This window comes from Centrocercus urophasianus, unplaced genomic scaffold (genome assembly GCF_019232065.1).
Source record: "Centrocercus urophasianus isolate 14NV4802_14NV808 unplaced genomic scaffold, USGS_Curo_1.0 seq_14, whole genome shotgun sequence".
In the NCBI taxonomy this organism is placed as follows: domain Eukaryota; kingdom Metazoa; phylum Chordata; class Aves; order Galliformes; family Phasianidae; genus Centrocercus; species Centrocercus urophasianus.
In genome coordinates, this window is record NW_024884586.1 from 29,311,974 (window position 1) to 29,339,877 (window position 27,904).

Sequence of the window (27,904 nt, forward strand, 5' to 3'; positions counted from 1 at the left end):
GCTGGGAATGCATGTTATTTTCTCACCCAGATAAGTCCCAGGGGCCAGAACACCCTGTTTTTGCTTTTGTTTCTCCTTCAAAAGGTGTGAGGTGGGGCCTTTTCCAAAGGTTCATAATTTGTCTTTCTGCACCCCCTCTCCCCCTGTTTTTCTTTTTTGGTGAGGAGTGATAGTTCCTCTATCTGCAGGCAGCTGTGCTGGAAGGGCTGCTAATGCTCTAATGCTTTTTTCCTGCTCGAGTTGAGACTTCAACCCCCTGCCACCCCAACGGGCGGAGAGGCAGATGTGAGGGGGACGCAGAGCAGGCCAGGGAGCCCAGTCTGCCCTGTTTGACAAGCCGTTCCTGATAGTCATCCCCTGTACGTTTCTCCCCGGGCTCTCCTGGCTCTGGTTGCCGCAGTTGGAGGACGCGATGCCCGAGGTGTGGCTCGACAAGGCGCCCAGGCCCCGCGCGTTTCCCCATTCCCAGGGCAGAGGCCTAGGGACGGGAGCACAGCCGGACCCACTAGGCCCCAGCTGCCCTCTGTCAGCGCTCCGCCCCGCCGGGCGGTGTGACGGGCGGCGCCGCCCGGTTGCTCGCCTCCCTGGGCCGCGGCGGGCCGCTGCCGCCCTCCCCCGGCGCCGCGGCGGGCGGGAGGATGGAGCAGGGGCTGTCCGCCATCACCCTCTACTGCGCGCCCGCCGCCGGCCCCGCGGCCGCCGCCTGCGCCATGGAGCCCGAGCAGGTGAGCGGGACCGCCGGAGCTCGGCGGGGAGAGGCAGGGGAGGGTCGGCCGGGGCCGCGGCGTGCGTGGCCGAGCCCAACGGGAGGGCTGGTGGTCGTGTGGGCGGCAGCCGGAGCGGCTCTGCTCTTCAGTGCGCTGTAGTTACAGCCTGCAGCGCGGGCGTCTTCTGTTTCACGGGCGAACAACGCCTTACAAATCGCCTGATAAATATTGAATCAGGGCGGCTTATCCGTTTCCAGCCAGCGTGTCAGCAACAGAGCCGAGGCGTCAGAGATCACTGCCTCGGCCGCACGCGACACCGCGTCTCGGGCAGACTTCGACCTGCAGAGCGCTCATCCGCCCGCCTGAAGTCTCTGGCAGCGGCTCAGGCTGTGCGCCCGGTGCTCCTGTGCCGCGCCTTGGCTGTGCGCTGGCGTCCTGAGCCCTGCGGTTCCGAAGGCTTCTTTACAGCTCTGCTCTCCCAACCTTCACTTCATCGTTTTCTGCTTGCAGAAGACTCGTGCGGTTTAATTTCGTTTGAAACACAGGGTAGAAAGTTAAGGAGGATTATAAAAATAATACAAATGCAAGCAGGCAGGATAGCATGGGCAGGACTGAGTCTTGATTAGTATTACACCCTCCTACTGACTAGTGCCGATCAAAAGCTCAGTACGCAGCCCAAGTTCTGATGGACTGGAGGATGACAAAGTGAGTGGTATGTTCTCCTCTTTGTCCTTTAGTTTTCTTTTTCCTCTCCTCAATGAAACTTGAGGCTGTTGCATTGTCCTGTGTTAGTTGTGCTGAGTGCCGCCAGCTGCAGGTGTCCTGGCACACTTCATCCATAATCGTAGTTTATTTGTTTTGGCATTTTGGTTGTGGGCTGGAATTCCATGGTGCTGGGCATTGTACCAGCGCAGCTGAAGTGCTCCCTACTCTGTGTGCTTCTGTCAAAAGCCGAGGTGAGAGGGATTGAAAGGAGTAATGAGGAGCAGCACTTTGGGATGTAACCTTCCAACAGGGGAGATGTGTGAGGGTCACAAAGTGAATTAAGAATTCCAAGGGGGCATTTGAAAGGAAAAGGAGATAGCGCGACAGACTTCACAAAGCATCTTCACAACTAAAGCTGAAGCAGAAAGTACAAAGGTAACTAGCCTCGTGTTTAATAGCTGGCAGTATGGAAGCCAAGGTAAATGCTTCTTCAGCATTTCTTTGTCATGCCACGTGCCAGGGCTTTCAGGACTTGTGTAATGTGGTGGTGGGAATAGGCCTGTGGAAGAAAATGAGATGGCAGCCTGACCAGAGGTGTGCCCATCAGGGGTGACCTGCATGACAGCTCCTGGATTGGAAAAAGAAGGTAAATGTGTAAGGCCTCAAACAGAAGATACTGTTGTGTTTAGCTATAAAGTGAGTCTGGGTGATAATTATAGATAAGATCTGTATTGCCACATTTTTTAGCAGACCCTGTTGGGAAGAGAAATAAAACTGGGCTTCTGCTTGCAGCTGGGACAGGAGGCTTTTGTTGGTGTTGTGCATGTGAATATTAAAACGACAAACACCACAGGGATGACTGGAAACAACTTCTGGGTTTGCTGCCCATGTAATAATCAAAGCAGCGGCTGATGCATTTTATTTTATTAAGTAAATTTAAGTCTCTGGACCAGATTACTAAGGGAAACGTTTCATTGTTCCTTGATTCTTTTCTTGTATTGATTACATTTGTCCAAAATGTTGTAACAGAACCAAATGTGCTGTGCTCCTTTCCACAGGTAGTGTAAGAGGGGTACAGAAACGCACTGAGAAGTGTACAGTTTCTATAGCCAGAGAATTAAAACTTGCTTTTAAATTTTAAAAACTTATTACACTATTTTTCTAAGCTAAAAGATATTTGAAGTATTTGAGTTAAATGAATCAAAATCAGAAGGATTTCTAGGAGCTTGTAGTGAGGCTTACTGTTATTGATCACAATAAGTAGTCATAAGAAATTGTGCTCTTCAGTACTGCGACTAACCATGAAAAATGGAATCATTGTTCTGTGCCAATGAAGAAGTGTGAAATTTTTTAAGAGGCCAATTCTGTGGTTCTCTGTGCTCCAAAAAACACAAAACCAACTTGCAGTGAGCAGTGCCTGCCCTCGTGGCAGCACAAGGGATGCTCCCTGTGCTCAGGCTGTTGCATTTTTTCAGCACTCAGATTTCTGTAGATTTGCTGTTCTACTGCTGCTGTTTTCAGGACTGAAACTCAACAGAGTCCACTAGCCGCAGGGCTGTCAGCTTTGTGCTTCTGCATGGAAATGTAATGCCATTTCAGCTGGATTATACCACTGAAAACTTCATTCTGCCACTTCATTCTGCTTTGTTCCTCCAGAAACATACACAAAATGTGCCACGGTAGCTAAAGAAACACTGCAGGAAGCCAAAATGACTTGCAGTTTTCTGCAGCTGCAGTATGAGGGCTAGAAGGGATGATGAAAGTGTGTACTCCCTCTCCACATCATCAGGCATAGCATGTGATCGGTGTATTCCCTCCCTCTTCACTGGGTATGAGATAAATCTATTGCCTGGAATGAAAGAGGCAGTTCTGCCTCCCTACCTTCACCTGTCCCACTGCACTGTGCCCATTGGTTTTCCTAGTGAACCTAGCATAAGTGACAGGAAGAGCGATACTGTGCTTAGGATTGAGGGTAATCCTACAACTGTGTGTTAAAAATACACATTTTTACTAATATTTTTGATTTGTGATCTGTGAAGATCTGTGCTAAGCTTGTCTAGACAAGTAGTCAAAAATTGGAACGTGTCAATTTTACTCAAAGTTAGTTCTGTGTACGTATGCATGCATGCATTTCTTTCCCTAAGTTCCTTATGACACGCTTCTACAATACATGCACTTGTGTGCTTTTTAAAAACCTGCATGATACATTAAAAGCAGCTGACTAACATTTCATGTCTTCTGTGTCCTTCTCTGTACAATAGAAGTATTTTCAAAACACCTCTTGCATTTGTTGCAGTAGTATTTAAATGCTTTGCCAAAATGAAGGTTCTCTTTTGATGGATACAATACAAAACTTACTAAAATTCTCTGTCCGCATGAGTTGTTATCCTAAAGAATTATGGACTGGCCTTTGAACCAGAAGTAAAGCTTTCCCAGTGCTTTTTCTTAGACTGGAAGACTGCATTGTAATATTCGGCAACTGAAAGAACAAACCCACACTTCTCTTTTTCATTCATCCTTACCTGCTAAATTAAGTGGGTTTTAATTAAGCTTTTTTCATGCGCCCTTGTACTAATGGTGATTGCTGATGTACTAAATGATCTAAAACTCTTAAACAGATCATGAAGTTTTTTAAGGGAAAAGTCCAGTTTTTCAGCTTACTGCATAGAAGTGAACTTGAGATAATTTTTAGTTTTTTCTTCTATGTAGCAACTTACAAATGGAGATAGAGGCTTTGAGAATGTGGAGCTGGGTGTCATAGGAAAGAAGAAGAAAGTTCCAAGGAGGGTTATTCACTTTGCAAGTGGAGAAACAATGGAAGAATATAGCACAGATGAAGAGGAAGATGAACAAGAGAAAAAAGACCTGTTGCCTCCTGTAGATCCTGTAAGTACTTCACTTGATGCATTTCTGCTTACTGGTTTATTGGATAACTACTTGCATTTTTTCCTGTAGTTCTGATGTTACAAATTTGATATGGTGTATAAAAGATTGAGTTAATTCAATTGGCTCTAGGCACTGAGGAAACTTAGAAGTATTTGCCACATCCGCAGTCTTGTGTTTCTTTTATGACAGCTCCACAAACTGGTATCCCAACTATTTCTTCTCTACCTTCCTATGATTCTATTTTCCCATAAATTGAGTCTACAGTCCTGTTCCTTGCCTTCTGTCTGTGGGACTCCATTCCCAGCCGTCTCTGTACTTGTTTGCCTGTACTGAGCTTGAAGTGGGGTCCCAAAAATCAGCTAGATCTTTCCCCGTGTGCTGAGTACTGTCAGGTGGCTGGGGGTTGCTGCCTTGTGCAGCAGCCAGCCTGTCTGTGCTTTGGAGGCAAATACCTGTTTAGAGCTGCTTGTTCTTACACTTCAGATAAGAGTCTCTGCACACACAGAAACTGGTGGTGTTTTCTACCTGACATAAGCATTGCTGTTGAAATGACTTGTGCGTCATGGTTTGGGAATCCATGATTAAGAAATGTTGTGTTTAAAGTTTGCTAATTACTGTATGACTAGCTGCTATACTTATTTGTGTGTGCATCCTTCCCAGGGATACAAAAAGGAGGGATTTCAGTGGACAGTTTGACTTTGTTTTCTTTCTCTTCTGAAGAAGTGGTGTGGCCACAAGGTGTGCTTTGTGAAGGACTATCAATCAGTTCTCCTTTATTCCGTCTGTAAAGTTAATTTGGCTTGAAGAAAAAGTAATAGTTTGAGGATCGAGCTGATATGAGACTATGGAGAGCTGGGATTGGGGCTCCAAAGGATTCAAGTATAAAGATGCTGTATTTAGACCTGGATGGACGGATGCATCAGTACCTCTTTCTTGTACACAAAGAAGAGTAACATTAGCCTGAGAGCAGGCGTATCAGTATAAAAATGCATGTCAAGTTTACACGTTAATTAAAGTATAATCATTGAAAACAAATATATTTAACTTATAAACAATTGCTAAATGATAGCTGTTAAGCTACACTGTTGGGTATTTTTGTTTTTCTTCCCCCTAAGGGTTTACTCTAGAAGTGCAAGAACTGTGAAACTTAACTACCGTAACATTAATGGATCTTCAGACTCAGATCCTCAGATCTGCTTCACACAATGAGGGCTCTGTCAGATATCCATAGATATGTACAGAGGTTATTTTTTTTTTTTTTCAATTATAATTAGCAGGGGACTAGATCTGTGTAGTTTCTCTGTCATTTCTCCTCAGTAGCATTAGCATGATGGAAGGCTCACAGGACTTGATATGAGTGTTGTGAGGCCAGAGAAGTACACACTGTTGAACAGATGGACACTTAACTAAAAAGTTCTCAAATATCCACAACTGCCAGGATTTTGTGGGATCATACTCCTGCTTTCCTAATTTGAATTTTATTCTGAATACCAAAAAGCATATTGTGTGGTACAGATAAAATTGCTTTATTCCACTATAGTTTATGAAATATTTAATTTTTATTATTATTATTATTTTAATAATAAAAGAGCCTTCTGAAGCAGAATACTTTATTGTGGAGCACAGTATGCCCTATTAAGCATTGCTTTTTACCTTGGCAGAATAAACTTGATTAGACCAAGGGTTGCCATTAAGTGAAGTTTACCTTATCTGCTGAATGCTTCGTGTATCCCAACTGAGCCACTGAATTGAAGAAATGTTAGTCCAAGCTGAGCTTTGATGTTTTAGCCAACAGCTGCCTTGAAAATGTTTTTATTGTAGGATTTCTATAAAAGCAATTAAGTAGTCAGTTTGCTGAGACCAGCATGTCTAAAACTTGTTATCTCGGTTGGGATACTAAAAAGTATGTTGCAAATAATAGCTGTTCCTGGACCAATTTATTTTTAGAAAAAGCACATAATATTTGGAATAGAAACTTTAAATCATGAAAATTCAAAGCTCAGCTGGTATTGGCATAATAGCAGGTTCTAAGTGAGTTTAAACTTAAGAGTTTAAACTTAACTCTTAAGAGAAACAAATATTTTGCTGTGTTGTAAAGAAACTTCTTCAGTAGCCATACCTTGGTTTAGTCACGCTGCAGAGCTAGGCAGACAGCGGCAATGCCTTCTGTACTAAGCAAAGTAACATGTACGTATTCTGATAATATGAGAACCAAAGAACTCAGTGTGATGGGCTGATGCCACCTAAAACAAATTCTCATAAAATAGTGAGTCTTAAGTTTTGCTTTGAAGCGGTGATTCTGACAGTTCTGTAAGTCAGTTCATTGCTGCTTTTGGATCAGTGTCCAGTCTGTTGTGGTTTTTAGAGAGGGAGCTGAATCCAAAACACGGAGCATGTTTACTACATTTTTGTGATTTCTTTTTTTAAGATAGCATTTTTTATTATTCATGTTCTCCTTTGCCTCTTTGGTGTTTGTAAATGCTTTGCTCATAACTGAATCTTCTATCAAAAAATGTAATTTATATTGTAAACCTCCTTCAATTCTGTTCACAAAGACCTTTACCTTACTGGTTCTGGAAAATAATCTTTCTGCTTATGCCTGGATTGCCACTTTGTTGCCTTCACCTATTAGGTGAATAGGCAGAAATGCCTTTGCAGACCAACTATAAGCAACTATATATGTTTAGCATTTATCCTGAGAACGTTTCAGCAGCTCCAAAACAGATACATTTTGTTGGAAAGACTGAAAGATGTTCTTACAGGAAGATTATTCCGATATCTCCTAGTCAAAAAGGAGCTTAACTTCATATAGCAAAAAAGCATTATTTTATGCTATTGAGAACTCAGAAAGTCTGATTTTATTTTAAGAATTTGGCAACGAGGGAGGAAAGTTGCCAAATAATTGCTATTCATCACACGATGTATGATTATTTTTGATGCTCCTCAATCTTGTTTTAACCGGTTTGTGATAGCAGTTTCACCTGCTGCGCTCACTGAAGGACTTGTTATGCCAGTGACTAGGCAATCAGTAATTAAACTCATTAAACTTGCGTCTTGACACAGTAAACAATGGAAGAGTATCTGGCAGTATTTAACTCATTAAACACAACTTGCTTTTTCTTAAATCAGTAAATGATTCTTTATCTCATTTTGCCATTTTCTCTGAGGAAAGGCACACACTCAATCCAAACAAACAAAGCAACCAACCAACCTAACAAAAAACAAAGTGCCAAACCTACAATCTTTAGAAAGGTCAAGAAGTATTATTAGGGACTGAAATCTAGCAAAAGAAATATGGATGTGGATTGTTTATACGGCGCATTTAGAAGTTCAGCAGCGTGTCTGCTCCCTTAGGCAGCACCATACTAGGGAACAATATCATGTTCTGTTGCTGAATCATAGCCCTCTTGGTTTTATCAGTGGATGAATTCATTATGTTAATTCCTACTTAAAATGCAGTGCACTGACACCTTCTGTATGTGGACTTGGACAGATGATATTGTAGCTGAGTTTTAGATTAGAACTGTGCATTAGGATGTTTTGTCATTTAAAATCAAGTGTAAATAACCATTATATTTTTAACTTTAAAAAACAAAATTATATCATGATAGCAAAATAGTATAGTTAAGCACTGTAGAAACATATACTTAAGAGAATGATGGTAGGAGAAATACTGTTCCCTGATATAAAACTAGTGTCCTGCATTCCATTCAAGAAATACAGTATTATCTGTCCTTGTTTTGATTACACTGAATGTTAAGACTTCTCTGGACAAAGAAGATACGTAACATCTGGGTGTGCAGTTCTTACTGAACTGACTTTGGTACCGTAAGACCTGACTTCAGTACCATTTTCCAGTGTCATTCAGTAAATCAAAGATAATTCATATAGTACTATTAATTTGTATTCAGCTTTCGCAGAACGTTTATGTTCTTATCACCCATAAGGTTCTTGTTCTCTCCAGTACCTCTTCTCACCTCATATTTGGCCTTCTTGCTTAGGTATCTGAGGTTCTGCCAGAAGCTGCCCAAACTTACCCTGAGGAAATAAGAAAAAAGAAAACAGAGGAGAGTTATTTCTCCCGGATGTGTTCATGTCCCTGCTTGTTCTCAGTGGTGTTTACTCTACAGGGCATTTCATTTAACTGTTGAATCTTCATTACGTGGTTTCTTTTGGCTTTATATTGCCTTTTGAGACACTTGAAAGAATGTTCCTTTTGCAAGGTACCAGAACTGGCACAAAAATATTGGAATGAGGGAAGAAATATCTAGCTAGGCCAGAGATGCATGTTGTAGGAAGCAGACATTCGTACAAAGTTGAACTTAGAATTACTTTTAACATAGCAAACTGATCTTTAATTGTGGTGGGGGAATAGCAGAAATAGAAAGCATCTCTGTGCCTGCAGAGACTGAAATTTAATGTTTGTGGTACTGCAGTAGGACATTAGAATACTCTGTGTCTGATTTACTTCTGTCACATTGAAGCTCAGCTTCTCTTTTTGTCCTTAAATGTTAAAGGGGCTCTTGTAGCTTCTTACTTACTGCTGCACAGCAGGCTTTTGTTTGTTCTGTGCGCTCTGTGAGTGCTTTTTGACCTTGTCACCTCGTTATGAAGGATTGTACAAAGGCTTGTCAATGCCATTATTTGCACCTGTGGCAATGAGCTTTTCCAGCACTTTTTTTTGAGTTCTTCAACTGAACAAACTGAGAAATGATTGTCATTAGCTTATCTGCCAACTGCGTACATAATCAACAAGCTGGAGGTGCTTTTGTATAAAAGCAGGATAGCAGCTGGTTTTGCTTACACTATTACCTTGGCAGGATATTTTTAATGTCCGTTGCCAAAAATATGTAGCATCTGTTTTACTTGTGTCTGCCAGCTTGAGCTTCTTGCTTGACAGATTGTACTCATGGATAAGATTTCCCCAGAGTCTTCTCAGTGCTGAATAGCCCCATCTCTCTCATCCTTCCTTCACGTGGAAGATGCTCCAGTCCCTTCACCATCTTAGTAATTTTGCATTAGGGTTCGCTAACTTAGCTGTGACCAGTTTGCTTAAGTATTCTGGAAGCAGATCCTCTTGCACTGTCTTTCTTACACCGCACCTTGCTCCTTGTCCTTTAGATTTCTGAAGTCCAGTCCTACAAGGAAATGTGGGATGAAGGCAGTTTTCTCACTACCACAGATTTTTCCGTGTCTTGTGTCATCAGAACCTCTGCCCCCTTCTGCAGTAAGCCTGCACCTTCCTCTTGCCTCTTAGGTATTTGCAGAAGCACTTCCTGTTGCCTCTTACATTTCTTGCTAGATTCAACTCCTGGTGTGCTTTGGCTTTCCTAATTCTATCTCTGAATGCTCAGAATGCTTTATATTTCTCCAGTGTTACCTATCTCTGCTTCTACCTTCAGTATATTCCTTTTTACAGCTGAGTTTGGCCAGAGCTCCTTGTTTATCAAGACAGGCTTGCTGGCATTTTTGCCTGACTTCCTACTTTTGGGATGGATCGCTTGTGAGCTTGGAGTAGATGATTTTTGAATTTCAGCTAGCTTTCCTGGACCCCTCTTCCCTCTAGGGCCTTTTCCCATGGGCCTTTTCCAAGCGGATCCCTGAAAAGGCCAAAGTCTGTTCTCCTGAAGCCCAGAGTTATGATTTTTGCTTGGCTCCTTCCTCTCAGCATTCTGAACTTCATCTCATAGTCATTGCAACCAAGGTTGCCTCAACCCTTCCTATCCCCAGTGAGGCTTTGCTCATTGATGAACACGAGGTCCAGAGCACCTTTTCTTGTTTTCTCTGTTACTTGTGTCAAGAAATTGTGGTCAGGACCATGCTGGGTTTATGCCCTGCTGTGTTGTTCCTCCAGCAGGTGTTAAGGTGGTGGAAATCACCATTGAGACAGTTTCTAGCTGTGTGAAGCAGGCCTCATACGTTTGCTCTTCCTAGTCATTTTCCCTATAGCATGCACATGCTCCACTATCAGCCATAATGCTTTAATCCTTACCTGTAAGCTCTCAGCTGGCCCTTATCCACGCCTGGGCAGAGCTCTGTGAACTCCAGCTTCTCTTACACAAATGGTGGCACGCCCATCTTTTTCCTCACAGACATTTTTTGCTTCTCTCATTATTATAATCAGAGAATTATCAGAGGTCAGGTCAGTTCTCTGCTTGGTCTGACAGAATTCAGAAGATAATGAAAAAGTCTATATAGTCATAGGAAATATCTTGGGATTGAACTGGATGCTTGTTGCTTCCCAAGTCTGGAAGCAGGAAACAAAAAAGGTGAAAATAATGTTCCCAGATGTAAACCATGGTTATTTGTTATATCTTGTAGTGATATCTTGCTTCAGATATGCCTGGTCTATACTTACTGTAAAGCAAAAATACTGTGGTAGCTGCAAACAGGTGCCACTGCAGATTTTGTTCTAGATCTATTTGAGCATTTGCATGTCTTAATGTGTATCTTTAACATACAGCTATACATGTTGGTACTGTTTTTGTGGTTACAGACAACGCTCACATGGGGACCCTACTTATGGTTTCATATGCTGAGAGTTGCCACCTCAACCTTATCAGGTACTGATTCACTTAATTCTTAGTTAAACACATGGAAGAATATTGAGTCACTCTGACAGACTGTAAATAATCTTTGTAGTCTACTGGTCTTTTTTTATTTTTTTAATTTTTTTTCAAAAAATTAAATTAAAAAATTAAAAATTTAAATTAAAAATTAAAAATTAAAAATGAGATTGTGGTGTTTTCCCCTTGTTTAGGTAGTCATGTTATTTATTTATTTTCAATCAACAACTGTTGTATGAAGCATGAATCCTTTTGCTGAACACTTTTATTTTTCTGTTTTTCTCCATATGGAGTTAGATGATGTTGGCAAAGGTGCATATCAGCTTCCTATAAAGTCTTCTATGGAACCATTTTGAGTGATATTTGGAAAAAATTTTTCACCTAACTAAATCATCAGATTTTACTAAGACAACTGGCAAGTATTCTAAGAGTATACCTAGTCATGTACTTTTCAACAGTCTGCTGAGGTTGCAAGATAGACAAAAATAGGACTTATTGTCCAGAGTCTTAAACTCACTACACAGAAGTTTCTTTGACCTGTGGACCTCATAAAAATTGCTAAGTTTTTAGAATGCTTGTCCGAGTCTGTGTTCTTGTGTGTGAAGTATTTTGTATTGTATATTGACAAATATCTGTGGGATTTCCATCACTGTACAGCCTGATTGTGAGTATTTAAAAGACTATTGGCAGTCTATTTTATTGATTAAACTATTATTATTTTTAGAAACACTTTACACTACAGTCCTGTTCATTGCTGTATCTTTTCCTCATTCACAGAGATAGATATTGCTCTCCTTTTTTTTTTTCTTTTCTTTTTTTCCAGGAGTCTTTTATCAGTTTGAGGACAGCTAGATGCTTCCTCCTTCCCTCTTAACTTTTGCCTCCTGTATTTGCCATCTGAACTGATCTTTTGAAAGAGCTCTGTCTGTAAGATTATCTATAAAATGACTGTACACTCACAGAACCATTCAGTTGATTACTTCTGTTTTCACTGAAGATGACTGAGTAATTTATTTGCATCCTAAAGGCAGATTTGTAATTTGAAGTGCAGTATATTTGATTTCTTGTTTGCTTTTATTGAAGCAATAGAGCTGTAACCATTGTCTTGATAAAGCAACCAACTGACCCAAGCCCACCTGTGCTGTTCTTCTGACTTCACTACATGTTTTGGCAAAGTAATCCTACATATATCTATATGATTCTATGTAGCCTTGAAAACAGAGATAGCTAAAATCTATACATTTTATCAACCCCCATCAGTATGCAACACAGAGCATCGCTAAAACTGATATGGGATTAAAGTGTACATCTATCATTAAATAACTTCTCTGGTATCATTAGACTGAAGGACCACTCTAGTTGGTAGCCATATGTTTTTATCTAATCTTCAGTTAAATTTCAGTTGAAAACTGAAAGTAAGTAGCTTAGCATAGCAGATTTTCTCTTTTAAGTGATGTACAATGATGGAAAACCATTCGGGAAAGTTAACACCTTTTACAGAGAAACTGTGTTCAACAACTGTCTTGTGTTTGTTTTCAGTGTGTGATTTCCTTGGGGAAAAGATTGCATCTGTTCTGGGGATAAGCACTCCAAAATACCAATATGCCATCGATGAGTATTACAGAATGAAGAAAGAGGTATGTGTGGGAGATTGCGTTCTTAAACTTTTCTTTTCCCTACTTATCTTCCCTGGCATTTTCAAAAGTAAAATCTGTATTCCTACGCTGATTACTGAAATGAAGTTTCAGAATGTCTGCTTCGGCTCACCTTCAGTTTCACTTGATCCATGATTTATGCTTGCTTATCCATGAGCATTTTCTCATCAGGTAGTCGGTCTTAGAATTGGTTGGGTCCTTACCACTGCTCTGCTTGCTTCTCTTCTGCAACACATTTTTAAGTCAAAAGCGTAAGAAAGTTGAAAGGAACACTCTAAGGAGGCAGCTGCCTCACTTTACTCGGTTAAACTAGGTGTGCTTTCCAACTCTGAATTCAAAGGGAAATTGAACGTTACGTTTCCATTTATTCCAAAGTGCAACTGAAAATGAATGATGGATAGCCAATGCTTTATGCAAAAAAGCTTAAGTGTTAAAAGTGTTAAAGCTTTATTTTATTTCAATAGCTTTTCATTATTAAAATAGCATTGAAATGCTTCATAGAAAGTAGGCCTATCACTACTGTTGTTCGCTAAAGATTGCTTATCTGGACACACATCATTTTTTCTGTGTTGGTGGGACACAGTTTAATCCTTCACTTTCGGTGGTATTTTTTTTTCCCCTTAATGGAAGTTGTGGAATTACAATAAGCTAGTGACTGTTATTAAACAGAACAAATTTTTGTCTCTTGTAATGGGAAGTGATATGTTCTTATGGAATATAAGCCTCATTTACTTCAAGGAATCAGTAGCTTATGAATCTGGTTGTTTATTTTAGGAAGAAGAGGAGGAACAGGAAAACAGGATGTCAGAAGAAGCAGAAAGACAGCATCAGGAGCAGCAGGACAAGCCACAGGCTGAGGCTCCTGTCCAAACAGACCAGCCTGAAGCAACAAGTACTTCCTTTGTGAATGTAAACTTTGAAAATGAGGGAGATTGCCAGTCTGTTGTGGAAAATAAGCAAGATGTAGTTTCTACTTAAGTGAAAAGCTCTGTGTACTGTAGGAAATAGGAAGTGTCAGGTGTCACAGTCTGGCTACAAGCAGAAAAATAGGATTATACTTGTTCAGTGTAATACAACTTTTAGTGTTCTTATTGATCAGGAGAGAGCTAAGTGATGTCTCTTCCTTCTGTCAGCCTAATAAAGGCTGGGGCATTCTGCCAAATTGGCACTTCAGTTAAAATGAAAATTGGGCTACAAATGTTTGGTCTAAAATTGAATTTCTTGTAAAGCAAGTAAAACATTTAAATTGTTGTCTGGCACTGTGGATTGCAGATGTAGTGCTCTTTCCTACTTCTAAACACCTATTTCTGATTTGTACACTGCAACTTGGCTCTCTATGAATAGATTAATAGGAATCAATATCCTGTAACTCACAAGTCATAGTAGCTTCTGAATTCCCCTATTTGTTGTCACTACTGTGTGCATGTGTCTTTCTGTTACTGACATAAGAGATGTTAGATTTAATGTTAATTAGATTTAAAGGCCCAATGAAATACTTTTATTATTACTCTAAACTTTAAAGGAGGCTATCAACACCCCTGAGTACATAGGTAATAGTGCCAGCACTACTGGAAGCTGATACTGCTCAGCTGTTCCATTTAGGGCTATAATCAAGTACAGAACTAGCATCAGCAGAAGATGCTGTCCCTCTAGATCCAAGAACTAATAGTGAGCCACCTGTTCAAATACTTCTTTACATGCTTGCTCTGAATTGGCAGGGAGAGTAAACTCAAGTCTTGCTAAATTATAGTGAATGGGACATTGTGTATGGTAACAACTTGTAACTACACTTTTTTTTTTTTCCTTTTTGTTATAAGATACCTGAATCAGTGTACCTAATTAAGCTGAACAGGCAGCTTGTTTAATGTTATAAGTAAGGAATGTGCTATTGCAGGTATCTCTTTCTCCCTAGTGTAGAATTCATAAATAACTGGAAATTTTAAAATCAGGCTTATGAATCTTCTTTTAAATTAAAAAAAAAGAAAAAAAAAGAAAAAAAAACTTGTTTCATTATTGAAACAACTCATTCTTTTTTTAAGTGAAATGCAGCTTCATCCAGTTTTAACTACCCCCAATTACCAATCAAAGCAATTTATTGCAATGACTGTGATCCTAGCTCTAAATTGCAAAACGTGAATGGTTTACATTGGGACAATCAGGATTCACTGCTGCAGGCAGGGAAATAACTAACTGTCCCAATCACTTCCTTTGCAGAATAGTTACAGATAGATTAGCAGAAAACTTATAATATGTAGTAACCATTTGAATAATTGTTTCTGTCCTTGAGAATGCAAAAATTTCAAGAACCTTCAGTGAATTTTTCTGTTAGATGTCATCATATTTCCCCAGCCTTGTTTCCACTACTAACTAACCAAGGAGCCTGCTGGAACAGCACAGGCCAGGAACCTTGGGCATTAGTTTGCAGAGCTCAGCTATGTATTTCAGATAGCTCTCTGAACTAGTATCCTGTATAACACAGATTCTTTCTTCTCTCATATGCCCTTCTACACTACAGCAGAGCTTCTGAGAAAGATTCAGTCATCTGTTTTGATGCTCTTGTTTTGAATGGTAATACAGAAGTTGCTGACAGCTGTGTAAAATCATTCCACCCTGAGCACCTGCAAGGAAGAGAATGGATCAGTACCTGGGGAATACATAGAAAAATATTGGGAGTTCTTATTGTACTATGGCAAAGAGAAAGCCTCACTTAGCTTAATAGTGAAAACTTTAGAGCTGAAAGATGCTTTGTTTTTCTGCCATGAAATTAATGTCAGTTGTGTTTGTTTTCTTCTGTCCCTACTGTCTGGTATACCAGAAAAACCTCTCACAGCCTTGGGGTTAAACTTCTTTGTATAATATGCTGTATTACTCACTGTGCCTTAACTGAAGGATTAAGTTTTTTTTTGCAAACTGTATGAAAGTGGTTACTTTCATAATGGTTTAATTTTTCTGTAAATGCATTAATTGGTTATTTTATATTTAATATAATTTTTGAACTGAAAATTGGCTGTGCCTTTTCCTTTGGAACTGTGAGGCGGTTGAAATTTTATGCCTGCAAACAGGTGAAGTGCTTGTTCACTGCTTGCATTTTCCTGGAGTCACACACATCGTGGCAGAAGATCCAGACACTGACACTCAAGACATCTCCATACCACCACCCCTTCCTTACAACTTCATGGAGTATGTATTAATGAACTCACATTTTCAGCATTATCTCAAAGTGTGAAACAGTACAGGACTACAACCATATCTGGCCTGTACCTCTTCTAATTTCATCTGAAATACATAACACTTATGTGACTTTATTAAATCCGTAAAACACTCATTCTTTAACTACTGCTGTAGCTCAGCTATATAATTAAGTTAAATTTCCTATAATACTTACACAGGAGGTTATGCTGTATTATTTACCTCTTACAGAAGACTTTCTCCCTTAGAGTAGGATACTTCACAGTGCTGTCATTAGACAAAGCCATGCAGAACACTGTGACTGAGTGGATACAGGCCAGTGTTAAGAATACTCAAGAAATACATCCTTAATTTCAAGATAAATGCACATTCTAGAAAATTCAAATTAAAAAAAGGTTCAGTATATAAGGAAAAAATTTGAAAACATTTATTTGAAAAGCAAAACCAAAAACACAACAGATCATAGTTACCTCTTAAACATGACCTGCTCTTTCACTTCAAAGAATCTGCAGAACTAATTTTTACATACTGAGTTTTATTTTACATGCCTGAGGAAGATGAAGATGGGAGGGCAGTAAAAATGGAAGAGGCATCAATTTAAATAATGTTCCCAGCATCCAATAGTTAATGAATGCATCAGTTAAGAGAGATCTCAATGGATGCAGTTTACTCCTGTTGAAAGTCACGTATCATCAGCATCAGCAACGCTGTCGTTATCATTTGCCACAAGGACCTCTCTGTTCTCATATGTCCAGAACCCATTCAGATCGATTAGAATACTGGTAACAGTGTCTCCTTGACTGCTATTGATTAAATCTTGAAGGGAGATTCTGTAAGGATCTTTAGGCTTTACCATATCAAAGATCTCATCCTGTGAAAGAAAAAAAGTCAAAACTAGGAGTTGGGAGGGGGAAGAGCCCACACACATTACTGAGCAGAATAATGGTTACTTTATACTGTATACAGAATGATCTTAGGATAACCAAAGCCATCCATACTAATACACAAAACAGGCCGTTAAGTTCCTAACCATGTAAAATGTAAGACATAGTAACAACTACAAATAGGAACAGTGTGCTCAGCTCCCACAGCTTCAATAAGAGCTTGCTTTTCTGGGAGCCTTTGGGCTTCAAGTGCCAATATGAAACTCAGCTCATCCGTGTGAGTTTAGCTTTACTGAAGCTTGCACTTTTAGTACTGAAACTGCTAATGTAAGTAGGCAGTACAAGAAAATTGTATTGGCAACAGTTTTTTAGTCAACTCCATGCTTCCTTGGTCCTGAAAAAGAGACGATTCCAAGTTATATGAACTATCTTGAAGTGTAAGGCACAGCACTGTATATTAACAGACAATTTACCTATTAAATATAGAAACTACTAGCACAGTTGAATACCAGACTTTTTTCTTATGCAACACATGTTGAATAGAAAGACGTTTTCAAACCCATGAGACACAAAAGTCAGATCTACCTCTGCTACACTGCAATTAAATACCTATCAACCTAGAAACTACAATACTCCATTGGTAAATTGCAAAATGTTTATACAAATATTTCACATAGTACTCTATTTGGGAATACCAACCTTGACATCCTGAAAAGAAACTGGTTCTTGTCCATGGATTTTCATTTGTTCCTGAATAGCCTAAAAAAGAAAAGTTAGAAACAGGCAGTGCAGTATTATATTGACACTGGATGATACCTTTTAAACATGCTTCTGCTTGTTAAGATGCACTGCTGTGTGACAAGGTGTTAACAGAACAGCTTGCCGTCAGTTCTCTTCCACATGTAAGGCAGTGGTGAGTTAAGGTACAAACAGTGATGTGCATCTCCAAGTCCACAGTTTTTAGTATGATAACAATCCAACTTTCATTATGACCAACATTTGAGCATTCAGAAGACAGGATATGCAGACACTCTTATCACTCATTATTCAAGACAGGAATATAATCAAATCAGAAGATTAATTATTGTCTCTTTTGAGGAGGGCATCCTATAGTAGGGGGGTTGGAACTACATGATCTTAAAGTTCTCTTCCAACCCAAACCATTGCGTGATTCTAAAAACTGTCCAGTAATATGGAGTATGACACAAGCGAGAAGCTTTTTGCAATGATTACCTGGGATTAAAAATCCCACAGCCTTGCAGGCCATCACTGTACTTCAGCATTTTCCTTTGTTGTACTAAATTTTAGGATTACAGCGGAAACTAAAAGCATGAGCAATAGCCAACTAGAACCATCATAAGGGATTTTAACAAGTAATCATTACATATATATAAAATTTTTTAAGCTACAAAAATATTTCTCCTTGATTAAATCAAAACAATTTCAACTGCAGAAAAACAATGCTGAATACCTTTTGAATTCTTTCCAAGTTTCGGAATATAATTTTTAATGTTTAAAATCTTCTTACAAGCAGTTACTGGCTTCCCAGTGGGTACTGGTAATTTAAAGGGACTCCCTGCAGATCTGCATGCAGAAGCACACAGGCTGTAACACCATAAACACAGAAAATGGCCTACCTGTATAAAGAGACTTACCCTAAAGAAATAATTAAGGGAAAAGACATTCAGGTATCCTTTGTTCTCAATGTCGAGCAGTTTGAAAATATATTGCAGAGCTGCAGGCTCCTTTCTGTTTTCTAATGCAAGTACAAAGTCCAGGTAGGTTTTATAGTCCTAAAAGTAGATACAATCATGTTTATTATAGTCTTCTTTCTAAATTGATTTTGCAAGCAGGAACATTATAATTGGCAGCTATTTCATTGTAGGGGATCAGCCTATTTTCTGAAAAAGACAAAATAAAATGGAAAATGGCTGCTACCACCAACATGAACAGAAAAGTTAGTTCCTAGTGACTGCTGAGGAGAGGAAATCTTGCCATTTTTAGATGTAAAATAGTATTCCAAGCATAAATCCAAATTGAACAGGCTTCGTATACTTTTAAAAATGTTTATTACATCCTTAGAACACTGAACATACCTAATCAGTTAATTCATAGTAGTTTTCATTAGCACAAATTAATAGTGTTCAGAGGTAATAACCCTAGTCTTATCCCAAGAGTGAACCATTTGACCAACTGAAGTACACAATCCTTAGACCAGAGAAGTTGTTTGGCAATTTGTCAGGATGAAGCACTAGTAAACATCACAGATATGTACCTTTCTTACATTTTCCTTACTTTTTTGCTTATACTTATTTTTGGTCTCCTGATAAAGATACAGTTGTGACAATTAAGGACAGAAGCCTACAGTCCTGTGTGTGTAACTGTGTACCTTAAACACAAGGGGGTTTGCTGCCATTCAGAAAGACCTCAGCAGGCAGGAGAAACAGGCATCGCATTGAGTTCAGAGGGAATGCAAAGTTCTGCACACAGGGAGAAATAACTGTGTGCACCAGCACATGCTGGGGGCTAACCAGACAGAAAGTAGCTTTGCATAGAATAAGCTGAGAGTCTTGATGGGCAACAAACTGAATATACATAAGCAATGTGCCCTTGCAGCAAAGGCAACTGACAACAGCATTTTGAGCTGCATGAGGAAGAGCTTTACTGGCAAGTTGGTGAAGATGATAATTCTCTGCTTACCACTGGTTAGCCCACATCTGAGTGCTAGGTTCTGTTCTGGACTCCTAAGTACAAAAGAGGTACAGACCTACTAAAGCAAATCCAACAAAGGGCAACTAACAGGACTTCTCCTAAGCTCAATGATTCAGCAATTCTACAAAAAATTACTAAGGGAGCAGAAATGCTACATCGTAAACTGGAGTTTGGCACGTTTAGGGGTAATTAATCATCTGAAAACACGTATTAGAAGTACTGATACATTACATAAATATCTCAAAATAAACAGCACAGATATTTTTCACTTTAACTCTGATTTGGTTAGATTTCCCATGCCTCACAACTATGCAAAGCCTACAATAAAAAAATACTACTCTCTTCATGAAGAAATGTACAGATTAGCAGACCAGCTATGTATGTACAGATTAGCTGATAGCCCCAAGTATGCCACTTGCCTTCATCTCTCTTCCAAGAATCAAACAACCTCTAAAAACATGGATAAATATATATATATTTTTTCCAACGTGCACTTTATGTATTGAAGTGGAAGAGAAGCTTTATCCTGGGCTACCTGGATTCTGTAGCATTTCTGCTTTTCAAAACAAGAAACTTGTCTTCCAACTACACAGTCATCTTGCAATCACCTTGATATTAAAAAATTTATTTTCTAATCTAACAACAACCAACAGAATTTACTTTACCTCAACATACTCTTTTAGAAAAAGATACTGACTGTGAGACGTTTCCCTTTATTAATAAGTAAAAACTTCAATACTGTGAACAGAGTAAAATCATGCAGTTACCATTTCTCCATCATAAGTTAAGCACTCCTGAAAGACACGGTCCAGAAATATGTTGGTGAGGGTCCCTGTTCCATATCGGGACAGCTCTTCTTTACTGAGCATGCCATTGTGATCTTTATCAAGGTTTAAGTACTGTCCTAGGAAGGAAACAGATGACAAAAATACAGCATCCCTACAGAAACAACGAAGTGTTTCAATGGAGAAAGAAAATTCAGCACATTTAACATTTAATTAATTCTTACCATAGAAGTTAGTTAAGTGGGAGTATGCTAGAACCACAAAAATATTCATGGATCATCACAACGAGCAACAGAAGCAGTGGGGATGAGGAGGGGGTAAAGGCTGCTTACATGAGAAAGGAGCACAAGACCAAGAAAAACAGTATTTTTAATGTATCTGTTGTGATCAAATAAGAGCTAAAAGTGATGCAAAAGTATGAACAGACCATGCTTTTGCATCACAACAAAAGAGAAGGAGTTTTATACCTTGTGCAATAAGAAGCGCAAAATGACAAAGAATAAAACCACAGTAAAAAGCAACAATGGAGAACAGAAATTGTAATGGAAGTTAGAAGGCTGCACTGGAATGACAGCTAGAGGCATGGAAAAGACTGGTTATAAGAAGGAGTTAATGAGAAAAGAAACACAAAAAAAACCAGGCGAAATAACACCAATAATTTAACTAAGTCACATAAGGTACAGAAAAAAAAGTGTTCGCATATAAAAGGAACCTACCATAAACTCTTAGTGCAGAAGGAGCAGAAAACCAATTTGTTTCCTGACTTTCTTTAGAAAGTTCTTCATCCCTTAACTAAGTGAAATACAAAGTTAGAATTCAGAAATAGTAAAATAAAAGACAGCAGTATGTGTTAAGAGATCTTTACCTCCAGTAAGTCATCCAGGAAACTGCAAGCTAAGATGTCCTGTATCTTTATCTTCCCTGTAGAAGAGAAGAAAGCTGTGTTTTAACTTACTCGGCCAACATATCCATTTGGCTGTTCTCATTTAGGTGGACCTCACCAGAACACAAACAAATTTCTATTCTGAAGGAAAAAAAGCCCCATCAATTGATAAGGCAGACAACTAAATAACAAAATAAAAATAGCCTTTAAAATGGCAAAAAAAAAAAAACCAAATTGTTGATTCTGGTAGTTATTCTGCAACCTTGAAAGCCAGGAAACTTTATAAAAACATAAACATTCAACAAAAAATGCAAAAGAAAAATAATACACAGAAAGCACATACTTAAAACGCTTATTAGAACAACAGTGTCTTTCACATCTTCCAAAACTATAGACCTGACAAAGCTGAGGTAGAAGACTGAGCATCTGCTGTTGTATCTTTAACCAGTGGAGAGACTGTATAAATGGCTGTGCAGAATAATGACACTATAACTTCACATACACCTTCTCTATATGCTTGTTGTTGCTCCTGCTGGAGACACTGCCCACACAACACTGCTGACTTCAAGTGACACAGTGAAATTTTGGAAGTGCAGTTTGTGAATTGAAGGATATAGAAAAACCAAACTGTTGTCCCAGTAAGCTACATCTGTAACAAGATGATTAGCATCCATAACTGGAAACCATTTGTAGCGAGCTTACATAGTGCACACATTTAATCATGGGGAAACAATATCATAATCAGCATCCTTGAGCATTTCCACAGCTTGCAGGGTATTCTGCCACACATTCTGAATTCCCTGTTAGCTGCCATGCCTTCTATGCATTTGAATTAGCTGTTATGAATGTCTTATTTATTAATTTCTGTAACACAGAGTACCACAACTGATGGAGCTTTCAGTAAAATTAATTAGCACTGCAAGTAGACTATCAGACACACATAAAGACTCATGCTTTCAGGGGAGATTAAAATTAAAATACAGTACTACTGAATAGGAGTCTACAAAGACAATACTTTAGTTCAAAGGCACAAGTAGTTTCAGTAGAAACATTTATTTAACATGGAAACTACTCACACATTTAGAATCTGAAAAACATGGACCTACCTGTTCTGAGAGGATCCAGAAAGAAGAAAAACTTCCTAACTGCTGTGCAGACATAAAAGGAGTAGAAAGATTTTTCTAAGCCATCCAGTTGTGGCAAAGTAGGAATGAGTTCTAAAATGTAGTTTTCTAAATCCTGTAGAATTAAGAGAATATACACAGAGAAGCTTTAAACACTGTGGTTGTTTAAAGAATGTTTGTTATACTCCACTCTGACTTTCATGTATACTCAGTTAAAAATACAGCAATGCAGCAAAGAGCATAACTGAAGGCATAAATACAAATCTCTTGGTGCAAGAAATGCAGGTCAGACACATAACATGCACATGTGGTGCCACAACTGAAACTGTCTGCTAGCAAAACAGAATGTTAAAAAAGAAAGTATGACATTCACAACTAAATATAAATGAATTCAACTGCAACTTTTTCAAATACCAGTGTGTAATTCCTAATTGGATTATCCCTACTGCTGAATGTTCTTTACCATGTTGTTTCAATTACAGCGGTAACTGCAACCTTGTTAGTTATTTTATAGTATTATCACCTGACAGAATAGGAGATTAATTTCACTCCCACTCTGGGGAGTGAAATTTTTCACTTCTTTTTGTGATTTCTACTGTATTCTAACAAAGCTAGTAAAGAGCCAATCACAGAAAACTTTGCTATCTGCAACCTCTTTTTTGGAATTATCCATAAGTTAGAAGAACTAGGAACACTCACCACCAAGTTTCAAGTATACAAAGACTGCTAATTATCCAAATAAACACACCTCATCCAAATCTACAATATAGATTTGGATAGACAATATGATTTTGTTTTTGTGACACAAAATGAAAGAAATCTGGACATTCTCTAATCCTCTAGCACGTGAGTTAAGATAGACAGCAACTTTGTAAAAAATGTACTTACTGATTCTCTGAGGTAGCCCTGTCCTGCCACATCATATAAACTGAGACCTATTCTTGTCTGATGAAGCCACACTGTAAAACAGAAAATAGAATTATAAGAAAGAAATCTGGAGGATTTTTCGGGGCCTCACCAAAACGTGACATTATTCTAAAATGCACGATGCACTGTTTAATGTTAAGTGCCTCTGTATTTCCTGTTTTTCTGAGGCTTAAGCAGTTCTGTTGAAAAGCCATGATCCTGTCTTCAACTTGGCAAAAGTCAGCAGTGATAAAGAGTGCACTGTGACCAAGACTGTCCTATAATAACCAGCTGTGAGAAATGGCTGAGAAGCTACCATGTTTCACCTGGTACATGGAATCCTACATATTAGTTCTCTGTCACTAAATTATTTTCATGCATTAAAAACAGCTGCACAATGTGCTATATAGATTACCCATTAGACTGCTATAGCCCTCTGTGCAGTATGAAGCACTGCAGCCACCATCCAACTGCCCTGATCTCACTTCTGATGTATAATACAACAGCAGAATTTAAATAGCACATGCACGTACATTTGAAATGAGAAGGCAAGTTAATCAGATAATCTACAGGACAACAGTTAGGATCACACTGGTTACATAACTTCCCTGTTTTGTACTTCACAATACTGACTGAATAAAGAAAATCAGAAAGATAATCAACCCTCAGATTTCTATGAAAACAGCATCAGCAATTCAAGGATAGGATTCTACTGCTGTTGATGAGAACAGCAATTAATTAATAAAGCTTAAAATGCCTCAAAAATAAACTAACTTCTCATTAAAACGGGAAGCATCAACTAACCTTTTCGCATGACATAATTGAAAAACTGCATTATAGATATCCTTCCATAAGGATCATTATGGAGTAATTTAGCAAAAATCTTTGCTGTGAAGAACTGCCTGTAAAACAAAGAAAGTTACTTGTCTGCACCTGATTATACGACACTGACAGATGCAGTTCCAGTCCTCCCAACTTGCAGAAAATCTAAAAGACTTCTAACATGTTCTGTGTCTTCAGAAATATTAATTCACTAACCTGAAAGCCAACCACACATATTGAGTGCATTCATAGCAAGTACACATGTAGTTGGGATCCTATCAGATAGCAACGGTAAACTCAATAGACAGCAGCAGCCTTTGATGCTCATAAACACGAGACTCTTAACAGTCTGCGAATTCTTAATTCTTCTTCAACTTCATTTCTCTTTGGTACAATATAGTTGGTAGCTCCCAATCCTCTTCAGTGATATAAAGACAACCAATCTGCTTCTGACCGAAACTTAATTACAAAGCCATGTGTGCAACAGCAGTCCCCAATAAGAATGTAAAACAGCAATACTCATCACATGACATACACAGAATATTTTGTATTTTAAAGGAAATTTTCTATCAAAATATATAAGAGAATGCTGGACAATGTTGCTGCAGACAAGATTTTCCCTTCAAGTATAATGCGTGTAATTTCGTGGCCATACTAACTTAAAAACACTTACAATAGTGAGAATTTCTTCTTTAAAAACAAACAAGCAACACAGTATCCTCTTTTCCAAACCTATGAAAATTTTTTGCAGAGATGCAGAGAAACTTTGCAAGGTTGTAAACCAATTAGGTCAGCAATAACTTCATGAAGCCTCTCACCGTTAGACTGTCAACATTTACTTGAACAGTTAGAAGTTACAGCACCATTTAAACTTGGCCAGAGTAAGCATAAACAATAAAAGAAATGCTTACTTGCATTTAGGTCCAGCTTTTTCACCAACTTTCAAGAAGTTCTCATAATTAATCATCGCTTCTTCCCCAATCATTGGTGACGTCTGATGTTTGTCCAGTAGAAACCATAGATTCTTGAAAGTTATTTACATATTTGATTAAGAAGTTAGTATTCCATATACATCAATGCATCTAAGATAAAGCATCTACACAACGCAGCAAATATGTCTTTTTACTGTAAGGCTGTTTCAACCGGGACACAACATAATTTCAACCAGCAAAACAATCAAGGAGCACTTCCACCACTCTAAACTGGTGTTATAAACATGCCATGGGGATTTCTAGGGTTACATCTCTTTGTGTTCACACTGCAGTTAGCCCAACAGCCTTTGGAGTCTCTCTCAGCGATACATAAATAGAACTTATCAATTCTTCCAAGCCCTTTAGAAAATCATCAGAACAAGTGGGAAAACCAGCAGCCATTGATATATTCCTCAGGCATGTCATAACAAGGAAGCTTTACACTCACGTTACCAGCCTTGGACTACTCAGCACTTTGGCTTTAGCTAGTGTTTCACAACTAGTCAACCTGCATAAACACAAAGCACCTCATCAATCACACAAGATTCTGTGGACCCACAGGAGATGCTCAAACTCTGTGGAGAAAAGAAGTTTGTCAGAAATCATCATAAGCTATACATAAAATGTTTTCTTACCTGAAGCTCTTCATTATCCAATAGCTCTCTACTTTTTCTTTGCAGAAAGACTGCCCTAGATTCTTCTCTTAACTTCTGAAGCAAGACTTCATCTTCAGCTGGCAGCTAGAGAAATTGTGGCATTTCAGTTTTCTGTACAGTGGTTCTCTTGAAAAACCACATAGTCACTAAGTATTTTTAGGTACCCCTGCCTCATACACTTGGACAAAGTTGCTTACTTGATAGAAAGCAGTCAACTATCTACCAGAATACTACCATAGTACCTGCTTCTTCTAGAGGAATACTTCTAGGCTTGCATAGTCTCAAATTAGTTCAATACTGGCATGTTTATTTAAAGCAGGGCACCTTTATCATGAGAGACGGAAATTACCCCTTATTCTATAGTTTATTTGTTAGCACTTTCCCACTGTTATGGGACAGAAGGGCTTGAACACTAAACTTTTACTGCTGTTATTTCAGTCAGCAGAGTAGCACTTTCTATTTTATGGTGTACAGTCAATGAATATAAAGATGTTATACTTATGAAGTAAACAAGAGAGTTCGGCAAAGCAGATTATAATAACAAAAAGAGAATAGATAGAAAACTTATCCGCATCCCAGGCTTGCTACAAAACTCCAGAGGAGGGATCTCCAGAAGAGATCCTTTCCCACTGGTAGTCAGCTCTTAAATGGATCTAGGAGAGATGGAGCCAGGCTCCACCCCTTCCAGCAGCATAGATGAATTGCCTTCACCTGTGCTCCTGTGGTTGACTCATTGCTCGCCCCAGGTGATGCATCAGAGGTTCAGGCCATGATTCAGCAGTTCCCATACACATGGTAAGCCTGACTCTCCCAATCGTGAACATCTACTAGATGCATTTTGGTCAGAAAAACAGATGGGAGAATGGTTTGCATGAAGATTCTGCTGATGTTTACACACAAAATTGTATAGAATTAACAGAATGATGGCTACGTGTATATTCATCAGCTGAAACATAGTTACTTGAGAACTCTATTGGCAGAACCCGAGGATTAAGGAATGATTAGGTTAGACAGCTGCTGACCAATACCAAAGGTGTCAAACTTCTGCTTTTATTCCCCCATCTCAATTTGATTTATATCACAGATAAGTTGTCTGACCACGATGATGCAAGCAACAGCTCTGTCTTTAGTCTGCAAGGCCAATGACCCTTTCCACAAAGTAGCAGCCTACTGTGTATATACAGAAACAGGGAGATAGGTATTTGTAACAATGGTACATCAAAACATGAAAATAAGAATCATAGAATGTCTTAGATCAGAAGGAACCTTAGAGATCATCTAGTTTCAAGCTCCTGTTATGGGTAGGGTTAAGAAGTATCTCTGAAAGAGAAACAGGATTTGTTACCTTTAGTAAACTCCCAAGTTTATGGTCCAAATAGCAAACTATTGTGTATTCTACCCAAAGGTGCTCAGTAATTATTTGAAACTGCTGAAATTCACAAGTATGCAACGTCAAAGACAGATTATGCTTAACAATCTACATCTTTCAGAGCTCAACTTACTTCAGCTTCTGGAGCTGAAATGCCCCTTTGACATGACACTTTTTTTTCTTATAAAATAGCCTCTTCCTTAAGTGTACCCGGACACCTCGCTTACCCTGTAATAAAATCGTGGTATGTTTGCATATGACGTGTTGACATTAGCTCTTCCTCCTTTCCATTCCATGTAATACTTTGTGAACAACTCCATCTCTTCATCTTTCAGCTCCTGTTCGCTCTTTCTGGCTAATTAACACAGAAAAGGATTTTCAGATCGGACTCCAAGTAGAGCTCTAACGTAACGAGGTGCTTGAAAAACAGTGTTAGCGGTACGGCTTACGCAGCCCCGCTAAGGAGGGCAAACAGGCAGAAGGGATGGCACGCAGACGCTCGCAGACACAGGACCTGCGTGCCCCACCTCAGCACGTGCCGAGGGCCGCTTCCAGCAGCCGCGCGCGCCCGATGTACTGAGCCGCGTGTATGACAGACGCGGGCACGGCGGGCAAAGCAACATTACAATGGCCAGATTCTTTACTTAAGCCCCGCGGTGCGACTCGAAACCGCTCCCTCCCGCCCATCCCTCCTGAGACGCCCCGCTCCCAGTGATATCCCCGCGGCCCCACGCTCACGGGTGCGGCGCGCTGCCAGGCGGTTCCTCAGGCTCTGCTTCCAGTCCATGACCCCGCCGCACCTCACGGCGGCCCCGCGCATGCACCATACGCTGCCCGACGCGCCGGCCCCGAGCTTGACACGGTGGAGGGAGCGGAGCACTGTGGAGCCCTCTGATAGGCCGCGCCGGGTCACGTGCTTCTCCGCAAGATGCCATTGGCTCCAAGCGCACTGAGCGCGCCTGGTAGCACTTCCGGGTGAGAGCGGGGTGGGGAGTGTTGTGCGTGCCGCGCGGTCGTCTCTGTCCTACCCAGTGGTTGGGCAGCATCGCGCGGCGCCAGGCGCCGATGGCCGCCGCGCAGCAAC

At 39.6% G+C, this 27,904-nt stretch overlaps 2 protein-coding genes across 4 annotated transcripts; one reads left to right on the forward strand and one right to left on the reverse strand.

Annotated features, from left to right (window-relative positions):
- The first annotated feature begins 632 nt into the window (after positions 1-632).
- On the forward strand, positions 633-15,522 carry FAM177A1 (family with sequence similarity 177 member A1). The gene is made up of 5 exons (XM_042814722.1): positions 633-725; positions 4,122-4,298; positions 10,795-10,861; positions 12,404-12,501; positions 13,294-15,522. The coding sequence occupies exons 1-5, from the start codon at positions 639-641 to the stop codon at positions 13,495-13,497; spliced, it is 633 nt and encodes a 210-aa protein (XP_042670656.1). The 5' UTR covers positions 633-638; the 3' UTR covers positions 13,498-15,522.
- Positions 15,523-16,113: 591 nt separating this feature from the next.
- Positions 16,114-27,669, reverse strand: PPP2R3C (protein phosphatase 2 regulatory subunit B''gamma). Of its 3 annotated transcripts, none has more exons than XM_042814719.1 (13): positions 27,559-27,668; positions 27,048-27,171; positions 25,431-25,535; positions 24,736-24,848; positions 23,807-23,904; positions 22,985-23,055; positions 22,079-22,211; positions 20,955-21,010; positions 20,806-20,881; positions 20,072-20,208; positions 18,248-18,385; positions 17,292-17,351; positions 16,114-16,579 (listed from the first exon to the last, which is right to left on the reverse strand). In XM_042814719.1, the coding sequence occupies exons 1-13, from the start codon at positions 27,645-27,647 to the stop codon at positions 16,391-16,393; spliced, it is 1,389 nt and encodes a 462-aa protein (XP_042670653.1). In that variant the 5' UTR covers positions 27,648-27,668; the 3' UTR covers positions 16,114-16,390. The 3 variants fall into 3 exon arrangements, with proteins under 3 accessions (XP_042670653.1, XP_042670654.1, XP_042670655.1); XM_042814720.1 differs by having other exon boundaries at positions 16,224-16,579; positions 27,048-27,175; positions 27,559-27,669; XM_042814721.1 differs by having other exon boundaries at positions 16,224-16,579; positions 27,048-27,175; positions 27,555-27,576.
- Positions 27,670-27,904: the final 235 nt, after the last annotated feature.